Source organism: Gossypium hirsutum, chromosome A05, assembly GCF_007990345.1.
Source record: "Gossypium hirsutum isolate 1008001.06 chromosome A05, Gossypium_hirsutum_v2.1, whole genome shotgun sequence".
Classification (NCBI taxonomy): Eukaryota; Viridiplantae; Streptophyta; class Magnoliopsida; order Malvales; family Malvaceae; genus Gossypium; species Gossypium hirsutum.
Window position 1 is genome coordinate 17,336,918 of NC_053428.1, and position 17,570 is coordinate 17,354,487.

General features: G+C 36.4%; 3 protein-coding genes and 1 pseudogene across 4 annotated transcripts; 1 reads left to right on the top strand and 3 right to left on the bottom strand.

The window, feature by feature from the left end:
* The first annotated feature begins 389 nt into the window (after positions 1-389).
* LOC107905687 (U-box domain-containing protein 4) lies at positions 390-3,156 on the top strand. The gene is made up of 2 exons (XM_016832391.2): positions 390-1,914; positions 2,144-3,156. The coding sequence occupies exons 1-2, from the start codon at positions 595-597 to the stop codon at positions 2,204-2,206; spliced, it is 1,383 nt and encodes a 460-aa protein (XP_016687880.1). The 5' UTR covers positions 390-594; the 3' UTR covers positions 2,207-3,156.
* A 97-nt stretch (positions 3,157-3,253) lies between these two features.
* On the bottom strand, positions 3,254-5,719 carry LOC107905688 (inositol transporter 4-like; annotated as a pseudogene).
* Positions 5,720-7,305: 1,586 nt separating this feature from the next.
* LOC107905689 (ACT domain-containing protein ACR11) lies at positions 7,306-10,322 on the bottom strand. Its single transcript, XM_016832393.2, has 10 exons — positions 9,769-10,322; positions 9,352-9,430; positions 9,136-9,264; positions 8,962-9,056; positions 8,629-8,713; positions 8,486-8,545; positions 8,166-8,221; positions 7,884-7,989; positions 7,669-7,737; positions 7,306-7,518 (listed from the first exon to the last, which is right to left on the bottom strand). The coding sequence occupies exons 1-10, from the start codon at positions 9,903-9,905 to the stop codon at positions 7,456-7,458; spliced, it is 879 nt and encodes a 292-aa protein (XP_016687882.1). The 5' UTR covers positions 9,906-10,322; the 3' UTR covers positions 7,306-7,455.
* A 1,795-nt stretch (positions 10,323-12,117) lies between these two features.
* LOC107905691 (heterogeneous nuclear ribonucleoprotein 1) lies at positions 12,118-16,526 on the bottom strand. Of its 2 annotated transcripts, none has more exons than XM_016832394.2 (4): positions 15,851-16,526; positions 15,368-15,590; positions 13,410-14,598; positions 12,118-12,634 (listed from the first exon to the last, which is right to left on the bottom strand). In XM_016832394.2, the coding sequence occupies exons 2-4, from the start codon at positions 15,587-15,589 to the stop codon at positions 12,621-12,623; spliced, it is 1,425 nt and encodes a 474-aa protein (XP_016687883.1). In that variant the 5' UTR covers position 15,590; positions 15,851-16,526; the 3' UTR covers positions 12,118-12,620. The 2 variants fall into 2 exon arrangements, with proteins under 2 accessions (XP_016687883.1, XP_040969618.1); XM_041113684.1 differs by having other exon boundaries at positions 16,140-16,497.
* Between the last annotated feature and the right edge of the window lie 1,044 nt (positions 16,527-17,570).

Consider the following 17,570-nt stretch of genomic DNA (forward strand, 5'->3'; position numbering starts at 1 on the left):
TGAGTTAGCAATTAAAATGGTTTTTTACCAAGGCCCATTTTGGCATATTTGGGTTCAACTAATAAATTGGCAGGCGGCCAGCGTTGAGAAAAAATGGGCATTGGAGTTTGATTCAAAACACGTGGGCATGGCTCATGCCTCACGGCTGTGACCACCGTCACACCTGAGCTGACCAGATCTCACCACCCAGCGACCTTTCCTTTTATTTTGCTTTAATTATGGTTTAATCCCTTTGCTATATAAAATTTCAAGAGCAATAGGGACTAAAACTAGACTTAAACTAATGTTTATGCTTTTAAGAAAGTTTTGGGCCCACAGGAAAGGAGCACGTGTTACTTTATTTGGGACGACCGTTTTACTTTATTTAACTTTTACACAAACCAAGCGGGAGCAGATAGATAGGCAAAGAAACCAAATCCACAGCAGTTCCTTTCACCCTCTGCCCAATAAATACATAGATCGACCGTCCAGGCTCCAACCCTCTTAGCTAACTTTGAAATGAATTTCTCTTAACCAACAAACCACTGTTCGAATTTGTATTAACTCTTGCTGTTGTTTCTTCTACTCTCATTTTATTGTCTCTGAAAAAGAGAAATGGTTTCTGTTGGAGATTCCAGTTCAAGCAGGTCTCCGTTAGGTCGAAACATTTGCATTCAAGGTTCGGCTTCGACGGCTAAAAACGACCGACACACAACTGGTCGTTCCATGCGTACGATACGCTCCAATTTCTACCAAAACGACGACAGCAGCTGCTCCTTTACTAGCTCCGTCCCCCAAAGGTCCGGATGTATCTCCGAAAACCTCACCGAATCCGCCATCGACATGCGTCTCGGCCAACTGGCTTCCAAGAGCAACGCCAAATCTGTTAAGTCCGACTCAGAAACCGAGGGCTTTTTAGACATTTCTCAAGCCTTCAGCGATTTCTCGGCTTGTAGCAGCGACATCTCCGGTGAGTTGCAGCGGTTGGCTACCTTGCCCTCGCCCGAAAACGCCTTGGTAAATGAGAGCGGCAATGGAGCTATGTGTGAACTGGAGCCGTGCCAAGGCTTTCTGCAGAGAGAGAACTTCTCGACGGAAATTATCGAGAGTATTTCACCGGAGGATCTTCAACCGACGGTCAAGATCTGCATCGATGGCCTCCAATCACCGTCCATTGCCGTGAAGCGATCGGCTGCGGCTAAGCTCAGACTGCTAGCGAAGAACCGCGTGGATAACCGTGAGTTAATCGGAGAATCCGGTGCGATCCCTGCTCTCACTTCGCTCCTTCGGAACACCGATCCATGGACTCAAGAGCACGCAGTGACCGCGTTGCTAAATTTGTCTCTTTTCGAAGTGAACAAAGACCGAATTATAAATGCTGGAGCTATAAAATCATTAGTGTATGTTCTCAAGACGGGAACCGAAACCTCCAAGCAAAACGCGGCCTGTGCACTTCTGAGCTTAGCTTTGATCGAAGAAAACAAGGCTTCAATTGGAGCATGCGGGGCGATACCACCTCTGGTATCCCTTCTTATTAACGGATCCAACAGAGGCAAGAAAGATGCACTAACAACCCTTTATAAGCTGTGTTCGGCCAGGCAGAACAAAGAAAGGGCGGTTAGTGCGGGTGCAGTTAGGCCTTTGGTGGGGATGGTAGGCGAGCAAGGGACCGGAATGGAAGAGAAGGCGATGGTTGTCCTCAGTAGCTTGGTAGGAATTGAGGAAGGAAGGGAAGCTATCGTTGAGGAAGGTGGGATTGCGGCACTGGTGGAGGCGATTGAGGATGGGTCTACCAAGGGGAAGGAGTTCGCGGTGTCGACACTGTTGCAGTTGTGTGCTGATAGCATTAGGAATCGAGGGTTGCTTGTTAGGGAAGGTGGGATCCCTCCTCTTGTGGCTCTTTCTCAGACTGGGAGTGCTAAGGCTAAACATAAGGTAATTCTAGTTGATGTTTGATTTACTTGTGTTTGGATGAAGATAATGTAATTGATTGATTCTTTCTAATCACAATGCTGTTTTTAGTTGATTGAATTGCTTTGATTGATTTAAGTAATTGCACTTGGATGATCAGAACTGAGAACGTTTAGTTTTGCATCAAATCTAACCATGCGATTGTTTGCTTCATTTTAACAACCAACGTATTTGTTGAATGTTAATTTTGCAGGCTGAAACTCTTCTTAGGTATCTAAGAGAATCCAGACAAGAGCCTTTGTGTTCCAGTCCTTAGAGAAGAGAAGAGAAGAGAAGTTTATTAGTAATTGAGGTAATTAGACCAGATTATTGAGTTTTTTTTATTTGTTTAGGGAGTGTTCTGATGGTTTGTACAGTGTGGTTGAGTTGTACAAGTACAAAAGACAATTTAAAGGAGGCTAGTCTGCAAGAGACTGACTTTGAGCTTACTTGTATTGATTAGGTTTTGGGTTTTTTTTTTTTTTTGCCTTTTATTATTGACTTGTGTTCTCAGGGTTTGACTTGTGGATTTTGGGTTATTTTCCTTATGTTTTGTCTGAGTGACCCAAAATTCTATTGCATAGATCTACTGGGTATTGATTGTCTTTCTGCATAGTGAATATGGACTATGGAGAATATGTTAATGTGATGTGATCTACATCCAAGCATTTTTTTTTTTGATCATCTCAGCTTGTAGCTCAAGCCTTCTGTAATGGAGACGATTGTATTAGGTTTTGCATAAAGTTGCCTAAGGATGGCATACGATAAACTTTCTGTTCTTGTACTTATTGATCATCTCTAGCACCTTGTGTGGTTAATAAACATTTCTCCTCAAGTTCTCGGTTGTCAAATAGAGATGTACATAGCATGTTATACATGGCATCAACATTCGAGACCTGCAGAATGAAGGAAGAATGTATAGCATATGGTTTCATTTCCAAGCTGCCAAGGGGATTGATGCAGTATTGACGAGGGACTGTATTTTGCATTAGGTTGATGCATATTGCGGCATCTTAGGACTCTTGATCTTCTCCAATTTGGTGTAAAGTCGTTTCAACTATATGGGAGATTCACTTTCTTTTTGGTTCTTTTGTGTTGTTATCATGTATTAGCTGGCAGGAGCAAGTGTGTTTTGTCCTACTGTACAAAGGATAGTGAACTTGTAATTGATGGTCTAATCTATGCATTCAAGTAAATGATTAATCAAGAAACCTAACTGTTGGCATCTATTCTGGTTTTGTGTCCTACTGTAAAAAGTGACATATAAATTAAAAACCAAGAAATTGTTTTGTATTTGTAAAGTCCTACTGTTTGTTGATTAACAAGATTCTGTTACAGCATTTATGAATGGACAGTAAAATAAAAACCAACATGGGGATTTGGACAATACTTATACAAGCCATCTTGATCTTGGAAGGCTAAGGCCCAACTAGAAATAGTAAAAGCCTAGCAACTAGACCGGCCGGCCGTTACCCTTTAGACTTCTTCTTCGTAAATGCTTTGGGCTTGAACCCAGTCTCAAGCAGCTTCTCAACCTCCTCGAACGACAGTCCCTTAGTTTCAGGTACAAAGACGTAGATGCAAGTAATCCCAGTCACAGAAAACCCAGTAAAGAGGAGGAAGGTGCCAGCGGAACCAAGAGCCTTGGTTAAGGTCAAGAAAGACTCGCTGACTATGAGATTGGAGACCCAGTTGGAAACTGCGGCCAGCCCTCTTTACTGGTCAAGAGCCTTGGGCAACCATCCTTGAACCAAGTACGATGTTTCCCCTGACATGCATTCTTCATATCTTTCGTCACTACCAGACATGCTCCTGGGGCATACTGAACATATGGATTTTGATGCATTAATGGATGTGTCTAATGTGCAAGGAAATGGAGAGGTGTGGATATACTTACTTCATTTACCGCATTAGCACAGAAACCACATTCGGCTTTCAAGCAAGACATGCAGTTCCATGATGGTGCATCAGCAGCCGACTTAAAACTTGGACACGTACCATTTGCACCGAATTGCGTGGATTCCAACATGTTAAGCTGCGGGGACCGGATGGCGGCCTGCCAGAACACCACGGTTAAGGCTAAAAGGCATGTAATGATACCCATCATTGAAATCAGCATCATCTTCCTCCTCCCGTATCTGTCGACAAAAAACATGCTCACCACAGACCCTAGCGCGTTAAGACCAGATGTGACAAGAGAAAGGGCCATAGCCGTCTTGTTTGATGCGAACCCTGCGAACTGAACTATCATCGGGCTGTAATACATCACTGTGTTGATGCCTGAAAATTGCTGAGCCACCTGAACTGTCACCCCAGCATACAGCCCCCTTCGGACTACCACATTTCCAAATGCACCTTTCAACTTTTGCATCAGACTGTCTCCAATGGCGTGTTCATCAGCTTTTTCAGCCTCTACAGAGATTCTCAAGGCATTAATTTCTTCTAAAACTTCGTCAGAAGGATAAAGTTTTTCTAGTATGGCCTTGGCCTCTTCGACCTTGTTCTGAAGAGTGAAACATAATAATAAACAATATATCATCATCATCATTATTATTGTTGCCTCATCACATCAATCAGGACAAGAGTTAAACCTGTCTGTAAAGCCATCTAGGAGACTCGGGGAGTGTGAGCATCAAGATGAACTGAACCAAGGCGGGGAGTCCAGCTACTCTAAGCATCCAACGCCAGGTTCCAGGAGCCTGAAACACAATGGAAGTGGTACTTTCAAGTTGAGCCAATAAGAGATGATAAATTTTGAACTGTAATGATTAAATATGACATACATGAGTGAAGGCCAGATTGATTAGGTAAGCCAGAAACTGGCCACCTGTAATTAGCAAGCCATTGGTGCTAACAAGTGCCCCTCGGATTCTAGCAGGGGAAGCTTCCGAAATATAAAGAGGTGCTGTCATGGAAGCCATTCCGACTCCAAAACCAACAAAAATCCTTCCCAGGATAATCATCCATTGAGCCATAGCCACAGCCATCACTATGGAACCTACGAAGAAAAGAACATCAGCAACCAAAATCGACACTCTTCTCCCGAACCTGTCATTCATCCACCCTCCAATTCCAGCTCCAAATATAGCACCTGCGACTGCCATACTCACAATGGTTTCCTGCATCATCATCATCAACTCATCAAACGATATTCCCTTTCTTTAATTTCTCTGCCCTACAAGAACTCGGTAAATCACTATCTAACCTGTAGCCATGTTTTCTTATCAACTTCCTCAAAGTCCTCTTTGATGTAAAGTAGAGCACCAGATATCACCCCCGGAATCCAAACATTAATGATTATATACATTATACATATACAACACCATTTATGTTACAAATGAACATGTAGCATCATATGTTATTTACCAGTGTCATAACCAAATAGAAGCCCTCCAATCCCAGCCGACAATGCAAGCTTCATAATGTAAGGAGTCTTCCATGTCGTCCTCCAGCACTCAGTAAACTCCGTCTTGTCTGCTTTTGCGACACCGCCTTCAACCATGTTGTCCCAACAGGCAAAACGAAATTTCCTTGTATTGAAAATAAACAAAAAAATTAGATAAGAAATCGTGCCAGTTTGGATCAGCCATAAAAGTAATGTAAGCTTAATACCAAAAGAGTCCCCCAGAGATCCGGCTAGTTAAAATGCAATGAAGATTTGTGTTATAATTAATCCTAGGCTTTGAGTTGAAATGAGTTAAAAATTGTTTTCGTGGTTAATTAAATTAAATAGCTGAGATTTGAGTGTGGTTAAAATGGAAGTGGGAAGCTATCCTAACAGTCTTTTATACGGTTCCATTGTCTTAATTTAACTAATTTTGTTTACCATATTTAGAGTAGTAAATTGTAGTTCTTTCCTCTTTGAGGTTCAACACCTTTTTCTCCATGGTCAATTTTAAGAAATTGGTAATTATAGCCGCCCCTTGCTTTTTACTTTTTCTCATGCTTTTCATCACAAACATTATTAATATTTTATATATTCTCGAGACGAATTATATTAAACTATGATTCCACCTCATTTTTATCTTTTTTTAATAAGAAAATGACAAATTAATATGCATAATTAAATTATTTTTAAAAAAAATAAAATTTCAAATAATCTTTCATAATAAATTATATACACAAATTACATTCAAATTGCATATTCCAAAAAAAAAAATTTATTCATACCTTACTTAAATAATTCATACTATAAAAAAGACATTGTTGTATTATTTTAGGATGTTGAGTATCTTGTTGACAAAAAAGGTCAAATTTGGAACTAAAATGTAAACAGAGTTCTTTAAATTTAAAAGGAATTAGGGAGAACCGAAACAGGCAAACCCTGTTCTGTTTCGTCTACACTCTGAAACTGTAAATATTTGTTATCTACAATGCTGAAAAGCTACAGACTACTCCTTTCAAACCTAAAAGATATGGGGAGAGGTAAAATTTCAGGAGACTCAGGGGTTCCTTTAGTAGAAATATCTGTACACTAATTAAGCTTGATTGACCAAAGATTTGTGGATAGTAATTTATTTGAAGCTTGAAACCGTAAATTCGTGGTGTTTACAAGTTGGAGCTCTGATTTTCAACTCTTCTCATTGTGAACAAAAGAAACAATATAGCCATCATTTTCAGCTGATTCACGATTGTTGTCTCGAGGCAAGTATCTTCAATCACTATAATGTGTTTTTTACCTTCTCGATAAAACAAATCCCGACACTTTTGGCCATTGTTCAACAATGGCGAGATAACTTCCAAGTTCACCTGCTCTAATTTTGAGATTATTGGGCGAGCTGTGGACTTACAGGTCTTCAAGTTGAGTTTGATTTCGGACGACGCATTCAATTAAAATAGAGTTGGGCAGGTGTCGTGCAAAAATCGATCACCACAACTTGATCCAATTTTAGCTTTTCCCAAGCGTCCCATGATGAAAGCAGATAGTATGAGGGAATTCAACTTCATCCAATTCTAGTTTCTCTACCATTCTTCAATTTCTAACATCGGTGATCACCAAGTTCAAAAACTCGAGAAAAAATTCAGACTCGAAGGAGCTATTTTGTTTAAATAATTTTAATTAACAATATTTTAATATATTTATATTTGAATTATATATTAAATGAAAATTTGAATTAAATATAAAAAAATTAAGAGAGGACCACTTGATGATTACAAAAATTGAGGTTGCTTATATTAGGCAGGGCTCCAACAGTTTTAATCCAACTTAAATTACCCCAAAATAAACTTATTACTGATGTGGAGATTCAACATCTCTCCTTTTTGTTTTGTATATCTGAAATATATAAGTAAACAGAGTTTAAATAGTGGAGTGTGGGTAAGGCCTGACTCAAATGACACACAAAATGAGCCCACGTTTCTAAGAATCCCGTAGTGTTGCACAACTAGTGATCAAATTAATTAAAATCGTTATACAACAATTACCATGCTCTAACAGGGGACTGTATATAGAATTCCTACAAGAGGAGATTATTTGCCAACAGCATTCTAAACTTCACCCCATTGCTAACTTGCTCTTATGGTGGCTCAAAAACTCGCCTCCTCTGTAGTCGGACGCCTCAAGTAATATCGTAAACTATTTGCAAGAACCTGTCAGGTATCATAGAGCAACATTTCATAAGCACACATTGAAAAAACCCTATACAATTTTCTTTTAAAATATATCTCTTCTAGCATGTACACTTTGGGTTAGCAGGTGGAGAATGAGTAGCAAAAGTTTGGGTTTATGTTGTTCTTTACCTGCTGCAGAGGCTTGATGAGGGCTTTACCCTTGTAACTGACGTGAAACTTTGCCTTTGCAAGCAACCCCTAGGTGGCAAAAAAGTAGACAAAACTAATTATTATGCTAATACGAAGTTACCAGTACCAATTCTTCGAAAAAGAAGGTGAAAATATAATCATCTAATCCTCTAATTCCTCGGTTACAAAAAGAAAAAGAATAGCTGATCAATCACCTCCGTGTCGAACTCTCCGGACTCAACTGCAACGTTGATGTCGGTAATAGTTTTCACAAGCTCCACCAACAACCCTGGATGATCGGCTGTCTCTACATATAGCAAGCTGAACAATTTTTTTTACATTGACACACCATAATCGTCAGGGTATGGGAGCCGACTAGCAAAATTTCAAAATGTGGCCAAGGCTATAGTCCTAAGCTATCAAATTTCAAGGGTGGGGATTGCATTGTATAAGACTATAAGCCCCAGCATTTAGAGAGAGACCACAGTATTCATTACCTACGGTCAGGACCATCATCATGAACTCTAATGCGAGTAGCAATGTCTACATCAACCTGAGGAATTCCAGCAGTGCAAAATTTAATAAGAGATTAATGCATGCTCAGCTCAATAATTGATTGACAATTTGTAACATTTATGACCAATTTGCATAAGTCTCGGTAGCAAGCATCAAAACTCTGCATAGGAATTAAGCAAATGGCAATGTAACAGTCTCTTCTTGTGGTGGCAGAAAGTTTATTTCGACAAACATTCAATTCATAGGAAAATGCTTGAACTCATTGGGTGAGAAGAAAAGAGAAACTTTGCAAGAGGAATACCGTTTCTTTTGGTGGCTCAGCACCAAAAGTTGCACCCATTGCTAACTGGGAGCTTGATTCCTGGACCACAACCACATAACATGTCAATAGGCTTTACTGGGAGATTCCTCACCAAGAATAAGGAAAAAAGAAGAGATGGTTACCGGATGAAACTCAAGTAAGTTGTTTATAATCGTCAAACGTATTGCCTCGAGCAGTTCTGGTTCTTCAACTTTCCTTCCAGTGCTACTGCAGGAACACACCATCACTATATTAGTAAAATTGCATCTAAAATAGCTTGTCTAACATCCAAATTTTATCTGAGTTTTTTAATTAACAGCCTTGAATTCCCAAAGTTTGCCTTAGCCCATTTTAGGGAATTTACTTGATGAATGAGATAATTGATTCGCCACAATAACAAGACTTTATTAGTTCAAGGGAAATGAAGAACCATACTTATGTCAAATAATTCAAGCAAAATGGGGATCTAAACTTACGCCTTGGTGATGCAAAACTTGTTGTGCTTCCCAGATGAATCCAAATAGACATTTGCCTTAGTAACATTCAACCCGAGACTTTTAAGTGCATTCATCTGCAGCTCATTAGCTAATGGTTAAGATCATACATAAAAAGTTTTTATAAAATAAAATGAAAGAGAATACAAATTATACAGTATCAAGAAGCGCTCCGAGTCGATCGCCAAAGGTAATTTCAACAACAGTGGCATCTGGATCCGAGTCTTGATCAATTATAACTTTGGGGGTTGGAACCATATCAGTGTCGGGGAAACTTCCATCATTCTTCAACCATAAAACCATAAGGAGTGGAAGTTTAGGCAGTTAATAAATGGTTAACAATCAACTAAATATGTTACTGCTCTTCCATACCTCTACAGCAGTGGCTGATGGTGCTGCTGCCCGTGGATTGATTCCCGTCGTTGAAGATAACAATCTGACACTGTAACGACTAAAAGCCAAGATGTAGCTTAGAAAAGAGATTACGCATCAATATATATACAATGTTAGCAACCGCAAATCCAGTTGAGGAGTAACAGTAGCAACTGAAGAAAAGGGACGATTGGTACAGCAAAATTGCAGCAAAAGCGATTTAAACTATAATCAGAGAGACGTGCTTTAAAATCCCATACCTGATCCAATTTCTAAGACAATAACGACGGATTACAAATGCATTAATTTGTTTACTTTCATGTACCATAAAAAAAAACACCCTATAAAATTTCCCAATCAATAATTTCAACACCCAGGGCATAAAAAGAAACTAGAATTTAAGATCAGCAGTCATACCTTCTTTTCCCAAGAGTGTTGTTGTTGGGTGGTCTGCTGACAAAGCTAGCAGGCAAAGAATGGTTTTTGAGTTCAGAGACAGTAAGGTAGTTAGTGTTGCTGCTAAAATACACTACACAGTTAGCAGCAGAAGCCATAGCTACAATCAAACTAATGGCAATTGAAAAGAAGAAGAAGAAACAGAGGCAGCTGTTATAATAATAGAGCTTGAAAAGAAGCAAAGAAGAAAGAAACAGATAGATCAAATTGAAGAAGAAGAAGGGAGTTTGAAGAGATGAGAGTGGTAAGGTGAGGCTCTCGTTTTATCCGCCATGGAGATAGAGATTAGGAGGAGAAAGATAACACTCATTTATTTTGCTCCTCTCTTTCCTTTTCCTTCCTTTTTGAATTACGTATAAATATAATCCAAACCCATTCGGCCATTCCCTTTGTTGTCATAACATCTCCCTAACGTTTAAACGGACCCATCAAATTTCCTGAGCCGTGTTTGGTCTTTTTTCCTATTTAACATACACGTCGATTATGGATGTTAAGTTTGAGAATCAAGGTAACCAAACATGGCCTTAAATGTTGCGGAAGTGACTCGGAAATATTTTCAAGTATGGAGAGCACATAGAGGCACGCACGCGCGCAACTTACCTTACATGTTATGATTCCCGAAGTGCCCTTATCCCAACGACACTTACACATGATGGCGTTAAGTTCAAGACACCATCACTCGAGGCTTATTTAGCATTTTGCAAGTGTTGTTACGAGCATAATTATAAGTTTAAATATAATTAATAAATTATAATTATAATATATGATTAAATTGAAATCTAAAATTTATTTAGATGGAGCTGATATATTATGAATTTATATTTAAAGTAAATTTCAAAAAAAGAACACTTCGAAACATCAACTTTACAAACACAACTAAAGCATAGTTCTAGTGTTCTCTAAACAAAGTGTGTTTTTTTTCCTACCTAATGTTTTTAACCAAAAGCAAAAATTGCCTTAAAAGGTATAATTACTTTATTACTAATCATACATTCACATATTTGTATAATATGTATATAATTATATTATGAATATCACTTGCTAATTTTAATTTTTTAAAGTGGATAATAATTATTTTTTTGTTAAGATGATATTTTCTTTTTAAGAAAATTAAAAATCATTTTTTATATAAATTTTAAAAATTAAATCGTTATATATATATCTTTATACTGTTCATTTATTGGATTACTATTACAAATAATCTATAATATAGTTTTTAAGATAATGTCCTTTTCAGACGTTTTTATCATTTTAAAACTATTTTTCCATTATAATGCAACACTATAAATCTCGTAACTCTCTTCTTAATAATAATAATAATAATAATAACTCATAATACATCCTAATATCAATTTTTCAACTGCATTTTTTTTACATAATGATTAATTTATAGTTATAACATCTCTCAGCTTTTTTACTGTGATTTTCTTTATACAATATTTATTTCTAGTTATAAACTCTCTTAACTCTTAAATAAGAAGAAAAATACATTTAAACACGGTAAAACTAAGGTCCTTATAGTTTTTGCTATAGCAAAATTTTAAATGCATTTTTTAAACTGATCTTTTTGCAATGGTAATAGAAATGCTAAACAAAATCAATATAATGTAATGTGTAAAGATTAGGTTGTTAGAGGCATTTAATTCTGTATATGGCTTATTGTAGTCATTGCGGGAGAAGGCTAATGATGAAGGCAAAAGTATAAAGAAAGGAAATAGCATGGCTTAGCAACAATGAACAACAATCTTATTTAGGTTTTGGCTTTACTTGATATATAGTAAATATTCTTGTACATCACGGTAACTTAAAATTGCTTGCATTGCTACCACTCGAATGAACACCATTATCCATTATATACTTAATGCCTGATGCTGTCATTATATGTAATGGTAGTTTTCTTACATTATCTTACAATCTTAAAGTAAATTGTTCCCTTTTTATATGAACTAATGCAGAGATCTGCCAAGGACCACCTCAATAGGTGATAAAATCCCCTATTCATGGAAGTCGAAGGTGATGATATACCCATACAACGAAAGTGACTACAAAGCACAAGCGTTAAGAAATGTTAGGATAAGATAAGAGGTCAAAACCACCACACAATATTCTGGTATTTAATAAAAGATGCCTCGTCGGCTGCACTTGGTTCGGGACAACTTGTGTTTACAAAAATGCACTCATTTTTGCAAAGGAGCAGTGCCTTGCAATTTGTTTTCCTTGCATGGAAGATAAGTTTTGTAAAAAGTAAAACAGTGTGTATCAAATATAAATCGAGTGAATAACAAAATATACCAAAAATAAATCACATTCTTTTTTAAACTTTTGCAGCATCTTTATTCACGGGGATCTCTTAAATGAGTAACCCTCCATTTCAGAATGTAAATCCAAACCAAATAGACATCTCACTAATACCTACAATATACATTAACCCGGCAGCTTCAATGGATATAACACCATAAAAATCGAACAACTCTAAACTCCAAAGGAAAGAATGGGAAAGAAAAATTACAATAATCTGCATATACTGGCAATCTGATTTTACATTTAATTAAAATCCCAGTAAAGAAAACCTGTGTTAGAAAATGGAAAGAACAAAAAAAAAAAAAAACCCTCAAGCACATACCTTACATGAATTCTTTGTAACTCGTCTCTATAACAGGTTCATCAAAACAGGTAAACCAAATCAGCTCTCTACTCGTATTTTCGTATAAAATTGAAATATCTCAGTGGGGGCAATGTAGAAATCCAGTCATTCATCCGCTCCACTGTTCAAATATCCTACCGTTATATCGTGACATCATATCATCATCAACCTATGTGGCAATCCCTGGAAAAGATGGTAAGCAATAGAAAATGAGTACCACAATAAAGCACCCAGATTAATATTATCTGTTTCTCAACTACTAACTGATGAATAGGTTTTTTTTTTTTTCGTTGCTAAACATGGATTCTGACATTGATCCTTAGAAGGACTATAGATAAGTTGATGACACCCTAAAGACGGCCAAAACACAATGAAATTGCCTAAGCAGCATTGGTTCTTAATCGCATACCGGTTTTAATTATCTAGTAAATGACAACTAGACAAATATAATTCAATCAACCTCGCAAAACTAGTATAACCCAAGAAATGCTTTTGGTCTAATACTAGTGTGTATTCTCTACATCTGTTGATGATGTTCTATATGTAAAAAAAGAAACAGAGCCATTAATAAGTTTAAGAAGACAAGCAAGATATCTGAGGAAAATAAATGTAAAGAAACAGTTAAATAGAAAAGGTTAAAACGTGCCGGAAGTCCCTGTACTTTTTGAAATTTATGAATTTAGTCCTCCTACTTTTCATATTTCAAAATTCAGGTCCAACTGTTAACACTGCTAAATCCTTTTTGTTAAGTTTGTTGCTGACATTTTTGAAAAAAAAAAAAAACACTTTGTAATTAACTTGAATTTAACAAAAAGGATTTAAGACTTAAATTTTAAAATCTGAAAAGTAGAGGGACTAAATTTCATGAAATAAAAGTACAAGGACTAAATTCCCAATTTTCAAAAATTGCAGGGACTTCTGGCACATTATAACCAATAGAAAATGAACCAAGTCTTACCTCCATTTGACTGCCTATTTGTAACGTTATAACCGCCAATGTAACCAGCAGAGTTATTAGACATAACATCTGAAGTTGTATTTCCCAGACCAAAATCAAAAGAACTAGACTGCTCTAGGTCTAAGGGTGAAGATTGCCACGTAGAATCCTCGAAAAATGAACCATTGTCATAAATATCAGCATAAGCCCTGTCATAACCACCATGGGATGATACCTGGGCAACACTGGTTCCACTGCTTCTCCCATGGCCTATCCCTCCCGATGCAATACCAAAATCGCCACTTCCATACCTAAGATTGCTACTATTGTAAGCAGAAGCAACACCTCCACCTTGACCTGACTTAGGAGAGGAATCCCAAAGTGGTCCAATGCTGCCCAAAGAACTCACACCTGTTTTCCCGCTTCCAGGCCCCAACATAGCACTAGAGTTTGTGGGGTTAGTTGCATAGTTAAGACTTCCATTTCCCCACACATTTCGACCAGCTGAGTTTAAGACGGAATCATTTCCTCCACTGCCCACACCATACCCAAAGGGACTTGCAAATCTGTTTGAATTTCCATTAAATGAAGTGTTAAATCCCCATCCATGGCTCAGGTTAGAACCAAGGTTCAATTTCCATCCAGAGCTTGGACTCAAATTTGACTCAAAATTCAGTCCCATCCCATAACCATGACTCAATGGAGAAAACCCATTATGACCAATAGTACCAGGACTAGATCTACCTTCCATTCTAACACCATAACCACCGACTGAATTAGTATTATAACCCTGCATGTACCCGTTAAGGAAGCTATTGACTCTACTAAGGCCAAAGTTATACCCACCTAACTGGTTCCGGTTAGGACCTAAAGATGATTCTTTGGGGACAGCTCGCTTGACCTCAACCATTTTCCCGTTGAGCTCATGAAATGTTCTCTGCAAGACTTTATCCACAGCTTCCTCTGAATCATAAGTTATGAATCCAAAACCTCGTGGCCTCTGAGTGTTGTGATCATACATCACAACAACATCTGTAATTGTACCGAACTGATCAAAGTACCTCTTAAAGTCACTCTCAGTGACTGTGGATGCCAAGCCTCCTACAAATATCTTTTTTGTGCGAGAAGGACCAGGTGATCCAAGTGTGCTAATATTATTTTTGTTCAACATGTTCTGGTCATCCCTAGGAACTGCCTTCTTTGCCTCAACCTGTAGAGAGAGACATAGAAAACGGAGTTAAAACACAATTTCAGTCTTACAACATAAATACCGGTATCTGAAGTGCACAAACTCTTTGAATCTTAAAGAAAGGCACCACCTAAAGCTGATCAACTTTACCCAAATTCTTTTATGAATCAGGGAAACTTGCACTATTCTACAAATATGCTTTTTCCCCATGATACAGATTGTATTTTTACACCGCTCTAGTACTTAAGGTTGTAAAGTCATCATCACTTCGATTGCTATACAATTACCAATGGTTCTTTTTTCACAATTAGAAAATTCTGTTTTGAATGCATTGATCCATCTAAATGCAACTATAAGAAGAACATTTGTTATATTTGAGTCACGTCTAATATAAGAATTTTGGTCTTTTTGAAATTTATTCTACTGCTGAAAGCGATTTCGTACTGGTGATCAAACCTGCAATATGAAGCTGTCAACATTGACAACGTTTGGAAATCTATCACCTTCATTAGCCCTCAAAAGGGAAATACATGTTACTGGAGTAGTTCTTACTCAATAGCAACATGCTGCCAAGCAAACCTCACAATGTACAATACAAGCATCAAAATTAAACCAATACAGTTTTTTTTAATGTCCTATTTTAATCAAATAACCAACCAATCATGACTGAAAAATAAACGAAAAGATAATATGAAAGGCCATCAACTGATCGAATTGCATGTTATACAATGAAAAGTATATTGCAGAATAAATCATGTTATAAGGGAGATCAAAAAAGTTAAGAACTCACAGTTCTACCGTCTATCATATGCTCTTTCATCACAACCCTTTCTGCAACAGCCGGATCAGCAAAAACGACAAACCCGAATCCACGGGCACGGCCGGTAGCCCGATCCTTCATTATCACAGCTTCCACAACTTCCCCAAAAGTTTGAAAATACTCTCTAAGACGGTCCTCATTTGTGCCCCAAGAAATCCCACCGATGAATAGCTTGCCAAGCTCCATTTCCATTCTGAATATTGGATATCAAATTGAATCGTAAACAACTTGAATATAACATGTCATATATACATATATATAATTCTATTCAACAAGAGAAGAAGCAAGCATCGGATCTAGAATTCGACTCGTAATTTATGTAAAATAACGCCAGATATAATCAAGACTTTGGTTTCTTTAAATTTAAAAGCCAATACAGAATTCAGCATCATGGTTTAAAAAGACAATCCAACATAAACATTGTAAATGTAGATTAAACGAAGATAACCGTGCCTTGTCAGGAATCAAGCAAAGCTTCGTTGTTTATATCAATATAAAACGACCCAATGTTGGATTCAATCGGAAAACGTAAAACCAATTACGGATCGACTATGAATCGGCCAACAATCCAGGATTCCTAAAAAACCCAACGCATGAAAAGGGAGCAACTTTAACGCGAAATGAGTGGAAGGATCCAACACCCAGAATTAGTTTAGAGCAAATAATGAAGAAAACATAAGAAAAACAAGATTTGGGTGTTTATTTTAATCTAGTTTTGAAGGGACAATGATATAAACTGTACCAGGGAGGGAAAAAGAAAAAGGCCCAGAAGGTAAAGCAAGAGAATCTAAGATCTGAGAGGAAGCATAACAAGAAGAGAGGGCTGAAAAGGCCCTCCTTTTCCTCTCTCTTTTTTTTTTTTTCTTTTCTTTGTTTCTTCCGATTACTGTTTTCGTTATCAATGGAATTGGGATTTATAAAAAGAATATATGTGTGTGTGCCTGTGGTGTAAATGAATGGATTTCGTGTATCAAACAGAGAGGCAGAGATGTGTGAGAGAAAATGGATTTGGATAAAAAACAAAGGGATATTTATTTTATATATATTTAGCAGAGAGAAAGAGAGAATTGTGTAAGGCAGCAAAGGGTAGGCTATCCTTTTCTTACAAGAAAGTTGTTAAAGAAAGACGATGGCTGTTTCCATGTTTTGAATTTGATTTTAAAATTGTCTTCTAAACGCGGTTTAAATCAATATTATTAACCTTTCACATATTTTTATCTTATTAAATCCAATTTAATTTATCCAAAAATAAATAAAAAATTAAATATTTTCTATTATATCTTTTATTATTATTATTATTATTATTATACTTAATATTCAATACTATATCAACTCCATCCTAAAAACACTTTACATTATAAATAAACATCATTACATGCATCTTTCCAAAGTCCCTTTATATAATTCTCAAGGGACCTAGGGACCTAAGCAGCTATTTTTTAATATTATATTTCTTTTTTTTTAATCTATCTAGAAAAATATTAATATTCTGTTTGTTTCAATGAAAAAATTTTTACGAAAAATATCTTCAATCTTTTTCAATGTTTGTTTCATGTAAAATAAGATGTTTAACGTGAAAAAAATTTTAGGCAACGTAAAATTATTTCTTTATTCCTGTAAAATGTCTTATTAATTTTTTTCCGTAAAATATTTTTCAAACTAATAAGGTTCCGTTCATTGTAACATCTCATACTCGACTTGAACATCGGGTCAAAGCACTGAGAGGATACATTCTTCACTTATCTATTATTTCTTATAAAATTTTATAACTTTTCAATTTAGTCCCTATCTGTCATAAAAGTTTAATATTCACTAATTAATTATATTAAATTAATTTTATTTCTTGTTACAATTTAACCACATAATATATCTCAATGTCTTGTTTTACATATGTAATTTCTATATATTTTATTTCTATTATTTCATCTACATATTTTCTCAAATTTAACAATTTAATCCTTATCATCATAAAAATGACAATTTTTTTTTTATTTTTCTCTCAAAATCATCTATTAAAATTATATTTATTTCTTAATTTTTTTGAACTCTTAAAAATTTTCGCTGGAGTGTTTGAATTAAATTATATTATTAAATAATAATTTTGGTGGTCCATAACTAACACAGTGCATTGATTCAACAATGTTGTGTGTTAAAATCTTTTCAAACAACATGA

Bases quoted from the DNA above. Each gene is read 5' to 3' on its own strand.
- LOC107905689 (XM_016832393.2), bottom strand. From the start codon at position 9,905: ATGGCTTCTGCTGCTAACTGTGTAGTGTATTTTAGCAGCAACACTAAC. The intron at 9,057-9,135 runs GTATAATTTGTA...AATGAGCTGCAG, and splicing joins TCGGAGCGCTTCTTGATACT to ATGAATGCACTTAAAAGTCT. The intron at 7,519-7,668 runs GTAAAGAACAAC...GATACCTGACAG, and splicing joins TCATCAAGCCTCTGCAGCAG to GTTCTTGCAAATAGTTTACG.
- LOC107905687 (XM_016832391.2), top strand. From the start codon at position 595: ATGGTTTCTGTTGGAGATTCCAGTTCAAGCAGGTCTCCGTTAGGTCGA. The intron at 1,915-2,143 runs GTAATTCTAGTT...TTAATTTTGCAG, and splicing joins GTGCTAAGGCTAAACATAAG to GCTGAAACTCTTCTTAGGTA.
- LOC107905691 (XM_016832394.2), bottom strand. From the start codon at position 15,589: ATGGAAATGGAGCTTGGCAAGCTATTCATCGGTGGGATTTCTTGGGGC. The intron at 14,599-15,367 runs GTGAGTTCTTAA...CTCTCTCTACAG, and splicing joins ATATGATAGACGGTAGAACT to GTTGAGGCAAAGAAGGCAGT.